Consider the following 16,295-nt stretch of genomic DNA (forward strand, 5'->3'; position numbering starts at 1 on the left):
TGATTACAACTAAGGTCTAGATGTTAGAGGGGGTCTTTAGACTGTGTGTAGGTTTGAGCTCCAGCTCAGTATTGAATATGGTTCATAAAACACCCTAATTTGTTAACCACCAAACCTAACAAATCTGTTATTGAATGGTTTATTTATTGTTTTTATTTATTGTTTGCCTGTTTTGTGAATTGTGCAGATCGTTCAGATAGTAGGCTTTTATGTTTTTGACTCAACATTCCAGTACGTGCAACTATTTTATTAACAATAATTTACATTCAATCAGTACTGAGTCCTTTCACCTCTGTCACATTTACTGTATTCTTTGTAAAAATGGTGAAAATCTTTTGTCTGACTGCTTTGATTTGCACTCCATATATAACAGCGTTCATGGCAGGAGGGACCACGTGGAACAAGATGGCTGCCATCTTCCTGTGGTCTGAAAATTCAGGGAAACGATGGAGGATGATGAGGATGGCACCAGACACAAACAGGATGATGTACATGGCAAGGTGTGTGGTGCAGGTCTGCAGGGCCCGGTTATTCACCACCTTTTTTTTACTGAGTACACACACTACAGCAATTTTCAGATAGGTGAGGGTTACACTGCCGATGGAGGAGCCCAGCAGGACCACAGTGTATGTGAGGCCATAGATGTTATTAATGAGGACGCTTTCACAGGACAGCTTGAACAGGGAGGCATTGTCGCAGAACGGGTTGAATATGATCCACCTGCAGCGTGACAGGCGGATGGTGAGGCACATGAGGATCAGCACCAACACCAAAGAGACCATCCAGGCAGACACCGACAGCGTCACCACCATCCTGTTGGTCATGATGATGCCGTAACGCAGGGGGTTACAGATGGCCACATATCGATCAAATGCCATGATCATGAGCACAGTGTGAGAGGTACTTGCATGAATGTGAGCACAAAAAGCCTGAATGACACAGTCGATGTAATGAATGTAGCGTTCTGTCCTCAGAACAAAGACCTGACTCAGCAAACGAGGAATGATGATTGTGGCCCCAAAAACATCATTAATGCTCATGTTGCAGAAGAGCAGATACATGGGCTGATGGAGGGTCTCTTCCATGAAGATGAGGACCAACAGGCTGATATTTGACACCATGACGAAGATGTAGATGAGGAGGAGGAGGATGAAGGCAAGAGTGGAGGACTGGGGGTTGACCTTTAACCCCTCCAGGAGCAGAATATCTGTACTTAAAGTCTGGTTCTCCATAAGCCGAAGCCTAGCGAGGATGAGAGAGAGAGCAAATATATAAACCCTATCAAAAAATAATAGTGTTTTTGAAGATAATAATAACAGGATAGATATAGTTATCTGTCCAACAGTGGGACAACTGGGTGAGCAGCACCACCTAAAAAGCACCTCTTCAAAATTTAGAAATACAAATGGAAGATATTTTCAGTATATTAAAACATGAGATCTGATATGAGATCATAGCAACAATACACAACAATAAGTTTTCAACATAGATTTGATAACGTCAACGTCAAACAGGACATACTGTATGTCATTTACGATAAGAAGCCATCCTTCAAAGTAAAAGCCTACTGTGGTGGCCAAGTACTCTACTCAAGTTCACTAATTCACTTCAATATAACATATAATTACTGAAAAACAAGTGTTTTTGAAGTCGTAGATGTGAAAACAAAGCATGAACTGTGCAGAGTAATGATGACGTATCAATAGTCTATATTTGTAGTTACAAAGTGTTTCAGACAGTTTATTCCTTCAATATGAAAGTAAAAAAAGAAACCAATAAAGCAAGGTTCAGGCAGGCTGGTTTCGTGGCTCACAGTGCAAACTATAAATGTTTTGTCTCAGTCAGCTTTAAGGTCATAAACACATAAAGACATAAACCAAGGAACCAGGCTGTAATCTATAAGGGTCTTCTATGAAGGTACATTCACTGTTGCTTATTGGCACGCATATCAATAGCCTATTAGCGTTTTATCAGTCGTTATAAAGCACTTATTAATGGCTTATTGCGGGAGATAGTGAGTTTTATGAACAGCAACTTTCTTTCTCATCATTGGGAAGCAGTAATTCAGAGGTTATTGAGGGAAAATGACATACAGTAGTAATTACAGAATGCAGAATAAGGCGTTAATATGTGCTTTATAATGACAAATAAAGAGCCAATTCGGTACTAATATGCCTGCTAATAAGAAACTAATGTTGAATATTTGTACTTTAATATCAAGTGTAACACAGCAGGGTAATAGAACACACATGGAGCCAGTGTAAAGAGGCTTAAACAGGTGCTCACCTGTAGCCCGTCAATAGATTTTCATTTAAGTGCAAAAGCCATCGCAATAATCTAAGACGGAGAAAATGCAATTACATAAAATGGTCTCTGTCTTTAGAATATGAAATAAATAAGAATAAATAAATAAATAAATACATACATACATACATACATACATACATACATACATACATACATTTTTTGCAACATTTCTAAAATTACAGAAACATAACTGGTATTATTCAGTAAACACACAATATAATTTCTATACTGCTACGAGTGTGTGTGTTATACTTACCTCTGGTGACATGAACTCCTCCACTCAGACCTGAGGTGAGACACTTTTTATAAGCTCAATATTTGCCCTCCCAGGCTTTGTTGTGTGAACTCTGTCACCAAGCAGCTGCTGTCAATCTTGTACAAACAACACTGTTTCCTCCTGCTGGATACTTGTTATCTGAGATTGTTTGACAGAAATGTATAATGTAGATTTAGACACTGAAGACTCACTGCATCCAAATGCCCACTTCTTTCAAATTCCACTCCTCTGTTTTGAAAGCTCTACTGAAGCTACAGAAGACACTCCGCAACTGTGTCCCACAGAGTCGTTAGCTTTACCTGGCACGCTCACCTTCGCCACCTCAGCTGTGGATGCCTGGCCATCACCACCACTAAAGCCCAGGCTCTGGGAGGGAGTTTCATTCATATTGGAAGCACCTGATTCAGGACCGCTTCCCATGGTGATCTGCTTCCTGATGGGGTCTGATCACCAAAGTTTATCCCTTCTCTTCACAACAAATTTGTAGTCTAATGGTCACAAAAAACCATTAAAGGCATCAGAAAATCAGAAGGAAGAGAAGACTTCTGTCAGTACTCCAAGCCAGCGAGAGGCCTACATGTAAAAACAAGCCTGAACCATGAAACATTGGAAAACCCCATCAGGAATTACAAATCACACCTAAGAGGGAGATTTGGTTTCCATCCATTTTGGATTCCCACTGGACAAGCCCTGTTCTGCATCGCCTTTCCACTGTGACGTGCTGCTACAGGATCAAAATCTGAGCTGAGAACTTGTCGTTCTTCCATAACATCAAATATGTCACTGTACGCATCAAATCATGGTGCTGGTGGTGGAAGAAAAGATTTTGCTTTCTCAGTCGATATTGAACCCACTGAGGACTTTATTGCATCAGCTGACCACATTTACTATGAACACTGATTGGACATCCACAAAACAATGTGGCAAATTTTACACTTAATATCTTTAAAGTCACGATTCTGAGAAAAGTATTTGAAACAATCAAAAATAATGAAAGGAACCTGAACATTAAAGCTACTGAATACAATTTAAGAATGATTAATAAAAATATAGGATACTGAATTTGAGCCAGGATTTACAGCCTTTATGAGAAATACAGATGATAAAGAAGAAAGCAGTTTGAACGCTGTACACGAGTTTCACAAGTTTGTGATTAAGAGATCAGTACCACAAAATAATTCTAATTTCTCTATTTCATTTCAAATCATCATTTCAACATGATCCATACAGAAGATAATTCTCTGACTGTATAAACATGTTTATCATTTTACTTCCATTACAGCTAATTTATTGTTATGGAACGAAATAATAATCCTTTGCCTGACCTCTTTAATCTGCAACCCATAGATAACAACATTCAGGGCAGGCAAGGCAACATGTCCCAGGACTCCGGCCACTTTCCTGTGGTCCGACAGCTGAGGGAAACGGTGGAGGATCACAATGATGAAGCCGGACACCAGGAGGATGATGTACACAGCCAGGTGTGTGGTGCAGGTCTGCAGCGCTTTTCTGTTCAGCACCTTGTTTTTACTGACCACACACACTACAGCAATTTTCAGATAGGTGAGGGTTACACTGCCGATGGAGGAGCCCAGCAGGGCCACAGTGTATGTGAGGCCGTAGATGTTATTAATTAGGACGCTTTCACAGGACAGCTTGAACAGGGAAGCGTTGTCGCAGAACGGGTTGAATATGATCCACCTGCAGCGCGACAGGCGAATAGTGAGGCCCATGAGGATCAGCACCAACACCAAAGAGACCATCCAGGCCAACGCTGACAGCATTACCACCATCCCGTTGGTCATGATGGTGGCGTAACGCAGGGGGTTACAGATGGCCACGTATCGATCAAAAGCCATGATCATGAGCACAGTGTGAGAGGCACTTGCATGGAGATGAACACAAAAGGCCTGAATGGCACAGTCGGTGTAATGAATGTACCGCACCGAGTTTGATAGCAAGAGATCTCTGAGCACGTGAGGAATAATTATCGTGGCCCCAAAAATGTCATTAATACTCACGTTGCAGAGGAGCAGATACATGGGCTGGTGGAGGCTCCTGCACCTAGAGATCAGAGCTACCAGGCCGATGTTGGTCACCATGATGAAGATGTAAACGAAGAGGAGGAGAATAAAGGCAGGAACGAAGGACTGGGAGGTGACCTTTAACCCCTCCAGGATTAGGATGTCTTCACTGAGAGTGTGGTTTTCCATATTTCATCTGTCACATAACAATTATTGCTCTGAACTCTGAATTAGTCAGAGGGGCATCCATGTTATTAAATCACGTGTCATTTCTGCCCTTAAACTGGTTTACCTGATTACAAAAAAAAGTTCTTCTTTTCAAAAGGCTTTTTAAGATTTCCAAAACAGCCCAATGCTGTGAGCAGCACACACAAAATGTCATTCACCCTGTAATGCATCAGAGAGAAGGCAGAAAGAGACACAAAGCATGGCGAATAAAACTCAAACTATCTGTAACTGAAGCGAGATGTTATTATGGTATGCATTCTCCTCACAGCATGCTGTGAAGACTTGTTATTGGAAAACACACAACGAAGCTGCACTTACATCAACACAACATCTGACAGCAGAAATACACAACGATGCAGCGGCTGAGGGCATTACAAACTGTCCTCCGCTCCACACCAGAAGTGACAAAGCAGATGCTTTTATTTGGTGCATCAGCAGCAGCGTCACATGATGACAGGTCAACTGTTGCCTGGCAACCACTCGGGGCCCGGCATCATCATCGTGTGCATCTCTTGTAGGTTAATTCAACATATCCATATAAGATGTCAGGAACTGATATTATTTATGTAAATTTATAGACCAATAAATGTTTTAGGGCTTTGACACACTGATATCATGTAGTGCTGGATAACCAAATGTTTTGCTTGAGAGCTGCTTGTTTCGCTGTGGCAGCTGGTGTAGAAGTGGCAGATCTGCCATCCTCACAATGTCTGTTTTTACTCCTTCTTCCTCTCCACCCCTCCCATACATACTTACATACTTGCCATCACTGCTGTTATCCTCCCATTGACCAGATGCCCTCAGACTTTCCCACCTTCCCTCATCTGCCCTCCAATACCCCCCCCCCAGTCACCTGACCTTCCCACTCACTCACCTGCTTCCCATTTCCCTTAATCAACCCAGAAGTACCTACACCTGTTCATTTCCACCAATACTCATAGTTTGTCCGAGTTGCCATGAGTGTTTTTTGCTTTGTGCTTTTGTATTGGGCCATGGTTTCCTGCATGCTAAACCAGGCTCACACATACAGTACCTACCTGCTACCTGTGTTCCAGTCTACCTACCTGTACCTGCCTGTAAGCATTTCATTATTAAAATCATCCTGAAGTCTTGACTGTCTCCTTCCCATGTTGGTACTCTGCAACACTGTGTCATGAAGTGATTAACACAACAGTGATTACTGTCATATCCCATGAAAGTGGTTCTAGCCTGTTTAGGAATTTGAAAAAAACATTTTCAGTTTGAGATCTGTAATCACCAACAACAAAGCGTTCACGAAAGACTCTTTAAACTTCAGCAGCTCGTTAGCTTGCTGCTTGTTGATCCTGCTCTTTAGTCATAATAATAGAAGCTTTTCTGAAATGTTTTATTTTTATCTGACAGGGTTTAATGATGATAAGAAGCTTATTTAGATTTTAATACTCCTTGTCAAAGGAAACTTGTTTCCTGAAGAACTATTTCTATTTTATAGAAAGTGAAATAAGAATATGCATATAATTATATTTTAACAGATTCATAAAGCCTGCCATACTGAGCTCTTCTGTGAAATACCACTGACCAGAAAGAGCATCACTTCAACATGATCCCTGCAGAAATTATTTAATTGATTCTTTTCACTGAAGAAAATATCAGATTTTCTAAACCTATCCTGTGCAACACAAGTGTTTACAGATTTACAGTTCAACTATCTGATCACTTTTTGTATCATTTCAATTTAATTTGAGGCATTTTACAGCTGAAAAACAAAGCACTGATCCTCTGCTTGATCTCCTTTATTTGCAGCCCATAGATAACAGCATGGAAGGCAGGCAGAGTCACTTCACATAAGACAGCCGCTGCTTTCCTGTGGTCCGACAGCTGCGGGAAACGGTGCAGGACGACTATGATTAAGGCTGACAACAGCACGAAGATGTACACGACCAGGTGGGTGGTGCAGGTCTGCAGTGCTTTTCTGTTCAGCGCCTTGTTCTTACCGCGTAGACACACTGCAGCGATTTTCAGGTAGGTGAGAGACATGATGATGATGGAGGAGCCCAGCAGGAACGCCGTGTAGCCGAGGCCATAGATGTGATTAATGAGGACACTTTCACAAGAGAGGCTGAACAAGGAGGCGTTGTCACAGTATGGGTTGAGTATAACGTGCCTGCAGCGTGATAAGCGAATAGTGAGGCCCAAGAGGATCGCCACTAGAACTAAGACTGTTGTCCAGGCCCACAGTGACAGCTTCACCACCATTTTGTTGGTCATGATGGTGGTGTATCGCAGAGGGTTGCAGATGGCCACATTGCGGTCAAATGCCATGACCATGAGTACTGTGTGAGTGGTACCCGCATAGAGGTGAATACAGAAGGCCTGAATAACACAGTCAACATAAGTAATGTACCGTTCTGACTGTGGCAGGAAAATATCTCTGAGTATATGTGGTGTGACAATCGTGGCCCCAAAAACATCATTAATACTCATGTTGCAGAGGAGCAGATACATGGGCTGGTGAAGGCTCGTCTTCATGAAAACCAGGGCTACCAAACTGACATTTGACACCACAGCAAAAATATAGATGAGGAGAAGGAGGAAGAAGGCAGGAATGGAGTATTGGGAGGAGACCTTTAAGCCCTCTAGGAGTATGATATCCTCATTGAAAGTCTGGTTTTCCATCTGTGAGAACTGCATGAAGATTACAGAAAATGTGGCTGCAAGTGTCTGATAAAACAAGACTCTTGCATGTATGACAGGTGCACAGGATGCGGTCAGAGATAGGGATGCATCTATCTGACCCACCACGCTGGTATCAGTATACTTACCTTATTAAGCAGATTGGGTATCAGACATGACGGATCTTCCAATCTAAGTGCTAGGGCAATTTCTGTCCAAATAAGAAATTACAAACTTTATATATATATAGTACTTTTCAAAACAAAGTTACAACATGGTTTATGTGATTGAATCAGGATCAAAACATTTCACTTCAATGAAGCAAATCAATTCATGCACTTAATAAAACAGGAACAGCCGGACGGGCCGTGTCTGATGATCTGCGGCTCTGGCTCATGCAGGAGCAGCAAATCAGTGACATAAAGCTGAAAATCAATTCTAAAACTTACCAGTGAAAAGACGCTAAAGCAGGGCCGATAATGATCGTGTCTTCATATCACATCACCTTAAATAGAAAGATCACATCACAATTATTTACCTTCAGTCAGAGTTTGTTCTGATCAGTGCATCCCTAGTTTCAGACTAGTTTAAGAAACATTTAAGGAAAAGCCTACAAGTCCAGGGTTTAAGAGTCCTCATAATAACTGAGAGTACAATTCTGAAATAGCTTAAGCTGCGAATGTAAAAGGCTTCTTCTTCAGTTTTCTAGTCATGGTTCGACAAAATGAATCTAAAAAACAAAACTTCTGGAGCAAAGAAAGGAGACATCCTAACATCTGTCAAAACAAATATTTCTGCTGTTTTGCTAAATTACATTTACATGATTGCTATTTGGGTATGTGTGTTTGTTAGCGTTCCTTTGTCCATCATGAGCCATCCTCCAGTGCGGACCAGAGCTGAAACAGCAGACCTCTGCAGACAGCCGAGGGGGGACCGATGGTTTGGTGTGAGGACGGCTGTTTAAAGCAGAGAAACCATCCCTCAAAAGACCCACAAAGGACCCACAGTGCTGTTCTTTTAAATCTTCCCTGAAGATTTAAGAACTATTCACAGTTGGCCTCATGTGACTGTAGTTTACAGTTTGCCTCAGGTCAGCCGTTTTACTGCCAGGAACACTATCAACGACCTTGACCCCATAGAAGTTAAATACTCTCCACCAGTCACTAAGAACTGAAGAAGCCCCTTTGATCAGAGACCTTTCATTCAACTCTCTTTGGACATCAGAGTGCATAAATCAAGTGTAAAGGCCTTTTGTACCTACCTACCTTACCTTTTGTATTAATTCCTCCAATTTATTTGCTTTCCCACTTCATTTTCCATTTTTTTGTTAACAAATATTCACAGTTGACCACGTCAGCATGGATGATCTGTTTGGACAACCTGTGATCCCAGTAGCATTTATTTTTTTATTTTGGCTTTTGGCAGTTTTGGTCTTCCATATATGATCCACAAAGAAATTTGTCCTGCTTCCAATGCAGCAGATCATTTTTGCAATTAATAATAATATACACTACACATTATTTGCAATGTATGTATTTATTTAATTTTTTAATTTCTACAGACACAGCATGCACACAAATGTATTTTGTTTCCTTGAAATTAACTTTATAGTAGAGTGTGTACTTCTGGTTAATTTTAATGGTATGTATGACATAGCATCAGAGATGTGACAGTAGACAGCATTCATCATTGTATTAAATTGATTGAGGCACAATGAAAATCTCTTGATATTTAAAGGTCAAGAACAAATTTCTAAGTACCATCAGAGCCCATTTCATAATTTTAGTAGATCAGTCTTTAAAAATTAGGTTAGGAAAAGCTAAAAAATGATGAGGAATAAAGCCATGATAAGCACATTCATTCCTAAATGACATTTTCTTGAAAGAAAGAAAGAAAGAAAGAAAGAAAGAAAGAAAGAAAGAAAGAAAGAAAGAAAGAAAGAAAGAAAGAAAGAAATTGGTATGTGCATTAGAATGATGGCAAAATCTTTCCTGACTCGAACAGTTTTGACAAAAATTTTCGTATCTCTTTAGACTGAACTCCATAAATGATGGGGTTGAGGCTGCCGGGGATTATATGAAACAGAATGGCACAAAGTTTCCTGTAGTCTGAGTACTGTGGGAAGCGATGCAGGACAATGATGAGTATGCCACATAACAACATGATTAGATATACAAAGAGGTGAGTGCTGCAGGTCTTCAAGGCTTTACTGTTCAAAGACTTGTTCTTACTGGTCAGACAGACGACTGTAATCTTAGTGTAGGTGTGAACCATGCTGCCTATAGAAGCTGTGAACAGAACTACAGTGAAAGTGAGGCCATAGACATTATTGATGAACACACTCTCACAGGAGAGTTTAAACAAGGAGGCATTGTCACAGAAGGGGTTTGTGATCACAGTCCTGCATCGGTTCAGCCATATGGTCAAACCGAGCAGAATCCCAACCAAAACAAAGGCCACTCCCCAGGCAGACACTGTCAGCTTGATCACCATCTTGTTGGTCATTATGGTAGCATAGCGCAGGGGATTGCAGATGGCCACGTATCTGTCAAAAGCCATAATCATGAGCACAGTGTGGGAGGTGGTGCCGAACATGTGTGTGGTGAAAGCTTGGACCACACATTCATAATAACTGATGAGGCGCTTGGGTGGAGGCAGCAACATGTCTGAAAGCAAACGAGGCACCATGATCGAGTTTCCAAGAATGTCATTGACTGGCAGGTTGCAAAAAAGGAGATACATGGGCTGGTGAAGGCTCTTGTCAATGAAAACCAGGACCACAATGCCTACATTAGCTACTATAATAACTAGATAGGAAAAAAAGAAAAAGGAAAAGAGAGGATATGTGGAAACTTCCGTGACCTTTAACCCCTCCAGCTGGAGGATAAAACTGTTGATTGTGTAGTTTTCCATCAACCTGAAACAAAAACAGAAAAAGCTTATTTGTCACATATACAAGGCCTTTCCAATCTACACAAAAGATATCAGTCATCCATTACATGTTACATTACATAATGCAGAGGATCAAGAGCTTCACCCATTAAAATATTACCTTTTATTTCTGCTGTCCTGCAGTGTTCACAGTCACCAAATACTCATTAGTTAACTATCTGCTGGACTACCTCAACCTGATTCAATTCATATAGAGGTGAAGTCATGGGTGGAGTCATGGATGACGTAACTACAAGCCATCAGGTTTAGTCACAGATGTCCTGCTGCTGTTTGAACATCCTTGTGACATGCAAGGATCTAATTCAGAATGGCCGCACTTGCTATTATCTCTCCAAAGTCCCAAAATCAAGCTGATGTACAGCCAAATATGCACCCCAAAAACTTCCACTAACTTCAGGGTTGCCAGTTTGATCCCCAGCTCCTCCAGTCCACATGCCAAAAAGCCATTGAGCAAGACAGTGAACTACAATGTAGCACTTTTCTCAACAATGTTACAAAGCAACTCACAAAAAGTCTAATACTACTTGCATGGTAGCTCGCTGCCATCTGTGTGTGTTTGCATGTATGAATGAGAAGCAGATTGTAAAGGGTTTAAATTAAAGTGCTGTGTGAATGGAGTCTGTCTGCAGTCTAACAGCCAATAATATCCTGTGTGCAGAAACCATGTAGTTCAGTTTTTCCTTCTGGTTTTCCTACATCCCAGTTCCCTGGTCATCGGCTGTTGGGTGTTGCAATCTTTGCGCTTAATTTATTTGCATATGTCTACTGACTTAATGTGAGGAGTGTTACATCAAGGTTAAGGACTGGTTTCATTTGGCAAAGATAATGATCAAAGTCTTGACGTACTGGACTTTACATTTTCTAGTGATCAAGATTTTGATCTTCAAGATTCTGGCCACTGGATATGAAATGACTGTTTACATAACAGACACAAATGTAACTAATTGGTTTAAAGGTCAAAGATTGCAGTAAAAGATGTCAAACGATAGCAGCTTCAGTATGGTCTGAGCCATGTGGCTTCCCAGGCTGAGTGATGTAATGCAAACTGACCTCATTGTTTCACCATCACTGTTTGTTTGATGTTGTTACAGCAACAATTTGTTAATTAGTACCATACGCCAAAGGGACCTGCAGGGAAGCCTCAACTAATGCCAACCTCCCACCCCACCAGCTGAACTGAATCAACAAGCTCCTGCTTCTTTGTAGTGGAAAGTTTCTTTGTTCAAACCCAACAAATAACATGAAATCACAGTTTGGGTTGTCCCAGAGGGTTCTGAAAGGATCAAACAACTTTTGCAAATCACTGTTGAATCATTTTAAAATGTAAATGTATTAAGAAATTTGAACCACTTAAGTACAAAATCAACTGGAGATGCCCTGCATTATTCATCTTGTGGCCCCATCTTTAAAAACATCCTGTTTCAAAATACTGGATAGTTTAATTCCACAAACTGACCTTTAAGGTTGTCTGAATGATTGCTTCACTCTGGGATAAAAGCCCCAGCGATTATTCTGCATCCTTTATCTTATATGTCAAGTTAAGCAGCTGCAGTCTGCTATGGTATGACACTGATTACAGGGCAGACATAACTACACAGTTTAATGTTAAAGTGCTGCATGCTGCCTTGTGTGTATTGCAGCCCTTGTATACCTGTGTTATCACTGGACTGTAATTAGTGTCCTGAAGGCCTCAGAGCTCTCAGGTGTTTCAGTGACCTGCAGGTTAATAGAATAAACACTACCGTGAGGCATTCAGGGGGCGTCGGACAGGGAACCGCTCTCTCTCTCTCTGGAGAGACTCCAGCCTGCAGGCCAGACTTCTGCCTTTACTCTCACACTTAATCCACCATCATCACCGCTTTCTCTAAACCTGCAGGAGTGTGTGTATTTGTGACGGATCATGGTGATATTCATTTAGTTCTGATTTATTTTCGGCATTTCAAGACGAGCACAGATGTCTTATACTAAAGTGCATATCTTCAGCAACTCTTGTTTTCTTGTATCCAGCACAGAGATGGGTCCAGGATGTGTTTAGCCTAGCTTAGCACAAAGACTGCAGGCAGGGGGAAATTGCTCGCCTCGCTCCATCAAAAGAGAAACACACATGTCGGTTACTGCTTCCAGTATTCATGCTAAGCTAGGCTATCTCATATCTCCAGTGTTATCTCTCATAATTGTCCATGCAGTGAGTGAATAAAGTACGGATTTCATCCTTCTGCCTGACTTGATTATTGATTGGTTTTCTAAAAATTGTCCATTACATAAAAAGCTGACGTCAAATGTTTGCAATCTTACCCGAACTGTGACTCAACCTACTAGAATTTCTGCTAACATCAGCTAATACCTATTGATCATGTTCACTAACATACATTAGTTGTGTTCACAATCAGTTCATCACTAGGCCATAAAGTTTCAACAAGGTGAATAATTTGAGATCTTTTATGGAACTTTACTGTTAGGGGATCATAGAAAATCAGCATAGAGAGGTTTTGCTGTCAGCTGAGTCCCTGTAGATCCCAGGAGCTTTCATTAGCTCCTGTAATCACTGTTATCTTCTTAGTTCTGATGAACATCTATTAGTGGCCCACTCTCTTTGCTCCCAGGGGACTAATTACCATCAGAAACTGTTAAGTGTTTTGTTAGGAAGCAGCTCACAGTAGACCTCATTAACGATCATCTTTGTTTCTGAAACATTAACACTCATTACTGGCTGCTGTGGCAACTGGAACACACAGTGATGAAACTGGTGGACCATCAGGGGGCAGTGTGGTCCCCCGAGCTTGCAACATGCAACAGTTGAAACAAACTTTGAGTTTCTAACCACAAACAAACACAGTGAGCTCTTTCGGGGTCTGCCACATAACTTTCAATCTACATTTCACATACAATATTTTGACAGTTTGTATGTATATTTCTCCCTGTTAATTTAGAAACTAATTCATGTTCATATTTGCATGTTAAAATGCTGAAAGGTAAACAGCACACAGCATATCTTGCTGGTGCCACAGCTAAGACACAAGTATACCTGTAGTATAAAGTCTTTTTAAGTTCTCACCCGTCATTTCTTAACTTACATCGTGTTCCTTTGTACTGTGGAAGCAGAATCATTTTACTCAAGTCAAATACTCTCATAATCTATTTTCTGTGTTACAGTGACCTGGCAAAAGGATGAAAAACAGATGTTCTATGTAGGATGAACACAGGATGGGGAGGCCTATTTGTCCCTTGTGTATATGTTCACGTGTTAAGAAATATGAGATAGTGTTATCAGTGTATGTTCAGAATGTGACTTTGTGGTAATTGGCCACATTTTGAGGTGGAGTTACTAAACCAATGACGTCATGGTCAGTGCATGCATACCTTACGGCCCCTTGCCAGTTGGTCAGATGTTGGGTAACTTCAGAAAGTTAATCAGAAGAATGAGAAGAATTCAGAAGAGTGTTCTTTGTCTCGAAGAAGATGATAAAAACTGCATTTTGTGAAAAACAGTTTGAGGCTGCTTTTACTGAGGTGTGTCTCCTTAGTAGCTACACTGATAATCTCTTTAACTTATAACCATCAGTGTGTTTATGCATAGGTTGATGCAGAAATTTCCACAACAGTACCTACCAGCATGCGTTGGCACATACTGTACTTGCACACCAAAATTACACTGTTGGAAAGAATTTCCTTGTGGGCCATAATCTAAAGCTTACCATAATTATATCTAAAATTTCATGGAAAGAGCCCTGTCCCAATGTCAGTCCCCTTTAGTCTCAGAGCTGCTGGCATGGCTGTAGGCCCTGATCATTTAGGTGCAATAACATATAAATAAGGGATAACAGTGTATATTTTCAGACAGTTTCAACTGGAAGACATTGATAATACTGCACTTGTTTGGTCACTTGAAAAGACAGAAATAGTTGAGTAAAGAATGGAAAAAGGAGCGCAGAGAGAAGTTCAAGCCCAATTTACTTGCACCACCACACAGCTGACTGAAGTTTGTGGCGAGCAAATTAACAACAAACAAGTTGATTTTTTTGATTGAATTGAATCCCACAGAGTAATTTCAATACTAAGAGAAATCATCAAGAAGCAATCAGACAAAACCTAAAATAAAAAACAAATGCTGGTGATCTTAAAAAGCGTTAATACAAACAAGCAGCAGGTTTGTGGAGATCTGAATCAGTTAGCAGCTAAAAACCCAAAACATCCTGCTCCATATTTGAGGGACTTCTGGGTTTTTACTCAGCAGATGTGATTAAATGTGCTCAGGCGGCAAAAACTCAGTTTGTTTTTTGTGTCTGGGATCTCCAAGAAGCTGAGCAAAATGTTACACACAGCAGAAACACCACCAGAGCTTTTTTTTTTTCTTTTTTTTTTTCTAAACACCCTCTGAATCTTCTGGTTTCTTTGTCAGGGATTCATGTTGAGCATCAGTTATGTTTTGGTGGATGTCACACAAACAGAAAAACCCAATAATTACTGCATCCTCTCTGTGTGTCATCACAGAAAAAAAGGTGATTCACTGCTGGTGAATCACCTTTTGTGAGTCAAGGCCAATCACGGTAGACCAGCATGCAAGAAAAAGGATGCAGGGCCTTCTGGTGTGTGCTTCCAGTGGAGACAATGCGATGAATTGCCATGCATGCTGCCCTACATGCTACAAAATTAGCTGTCGCCACACACCCCGACATGGTTAAATAGTTAAGGAATGTTTCCTTGTGTTTTTTTTACAACAGTTGTTTTACAGAGGTGTGGCTATATAACAGTCAGTCTTTACCAGGGTTTGGTTAATATAATATTTCTCCATAGTTGCATCACAACTTCCTGTATTCTGGTGTCCCACCACATGCAACTGGTGCCCTTTTTATTTTTTCACCACAACTGTCCAAATTAGAAAAATCATATCTTCCATGGAAAAGTAACCAGAGCTTTCAAATAATTTTAGTGATGTAAAAAGTACAATATTTCCCTCTGAGATGTGGTGAAGTACCTCAGAACTGTAGAGTACTTGAGTAAATGTTCTTTCCACCACTAATTATTGTACAGATATAAGGGAACATGTGATATGAAACACAAACTGATTTGGGGTTATGAACATTGTATTTGACTTTGACTCCACCTGCTGGTCACATCACTGCACAAGAGTCAGATTTTCTTCCGTTGGCCTGACTAAGCTGCTGAGAAAGCCAAACTTTCACACTGTAACCATTTTTCAGTTTTGAGCAAATTTCCAAAAAGTCAGCCCATAAAATTAAGTATGTGTTTTCACTGGCTGCTGTCATGTGACAAGACGATCACCCACTCAGACCGTCCTGGTGCTGCTGCTCCTCTCCTTATTTAGCATTCATGTCATTGATTATTAATACTTTTGTCCTTTAAGCCCCAAACATTTTGGGCTTTTTATCTGCTAGCAATTATCTACTATTACTACTACTCATCAGTATCAATAATAAAATAATTAGTTGCCCTACTATCATTCGCGGGATGAATAAAGGCATATTGAATTGAATTGAATTGAATTGAATTATTGTCATTTTTATGATCATTATTTTGGGTATTTGGCCTTTATGGCACTTCATTGTAAAGAATGACCGGAGACATCAAATCAGAGGGGAAACTGAGGGCTTTGTGTGTTATTTATCTCAGTCCACATGGACTTTTTTATTTTTAGGTTTTACTGGAGGAAATCTGACAGCATTTTGTCCACACACACACACACACACACACACACACACACACACACACACACACACACACACACACACACACACACACACACACACACACACACACTTTATCACTTCTTGTCTTTACAGACAAACATTATTGTGCTGTTCAGGTCATTTTAAATGTTATTCTTGGAATATATT

At 40.6% G+C, this 16,295-nt stretch overlaps 4 protein-coding genes across 4 annotated transcripts; all 4 read right to left on the reverse strand.

Annotated features, from left to right (window-relative positions):
* Nucleotides 1-266: 266 nt before the first annotated feature.
* Nucleotides 267-1,232, reverse strand: LOC139344978 (olfactory receptor 52L1-like). The gene has a single exon (XM_070983423.1). It carries the CDS (start codon nt 1,230-1,232, stop codon nt 267-269), a length of 966 nt encoding a protein of 321 aa, XP_070839524.1.
* Nucleotides 1,233-2,826: 1,594 nt separating this feature from the next.
* Nucleotides 2,827-4,797, reverse strand: LOC139344658 (olfactory receptor 52N2-like). The gene is made up of 2 exons (XM_070982982.1): nt 3,910-4,797; nt 2,827-2,835 (listed from the first exon to the last, which is right to left on the reverse strand). The coding sequence occupies exons 1-2, from the start codon at nt 4,795-4,797 to the stop codon at nt 2,827-2,829; spliced, it is 897 nt and encodes a 298-aa protein (XP_070839083.1).
* Nucleotides 4,798-6,540: 1,743 nt separating this feature from the next.
* Nucleotides 6,541-7,491, reverse strand: LOC139344979 (olfactory receptor 52E4-like). Its single transcript, XM_070983424.1, has one exon. The coding sequence runs from the start codon at nt 7,489-7,491 to the stop codon at nt 6,541-6,543; it is 951 nt and encodes a 316-aa protein (XP_070839525.1).
* A 1,965-nt stretch (nt 7,492-9,456) lies between these two features.
* or70b1 (olfactory receptor, family 70, subfamily B, member 1) lies at nt 9,457-10,416 on the reverse strand. The gene has a single exon (XM_070982960.1). The coding sequence runs from the start codon at nt 10,399-10,401 to the stop codon at nt 9,457-9,459; it is 945 nt and encodes a 314-aa protein (XP_070839061.1). The 5' UTR covers nt 10,402-10,416.
* Between the last annotated feature and the right edge of the window lie 5,879 nt (nt 10,417-16,295).

This window comes from Chaetodon trifascialis, chromosome 16 (genome assembly GCF_039877785.1).
Source record: "Chaetodon trifascialis isolate fChaTrf1 chromosome 16, fChaTrf1.hap1, whole genome shotgun sequence".
Classification (NCBI taxonomy): domain Eukaryota; kingdom Metazoa; phylum Chordata; class Actinopteri; order Chaetodontiformes; family Chaetodontidae; genus Chaetodon; species Chaetodon trifascialis.

What these genes read in the sequence shown, in the direction of transcription:
- LOC139344658 (XM_070982982.1), bottom strand. Translation starts at nt 4,797, where the DNA reads ATGGAAAACCACACTCTCAGTGAAGACATCCTAATCCTGGAGGGGTTA.
- LOC139344978 (XM_070983423.1), bottom strand. Translation starts at nt 1,232, where the DNA reads ATGGAGAACCAGACTTTAAGTACAGATATTCTGCTCCTGGAGGGGTTA.
- LOC139344979 (XM_070983424.1), bottom strand. Translation starts at nt 7,491, where the DNA reads ATGGAAAACCAGACTTTCAATGAGGATATCATACTCCTAGAGGGCTTA.
- or70b1 (XM_070982960.1), bottom strand. Translation starts at nt 10,401, where the DNA reads ATGGAAAACTACACAATCAACAGTTTTATCCTCCAGCTGGAGGGGTTA.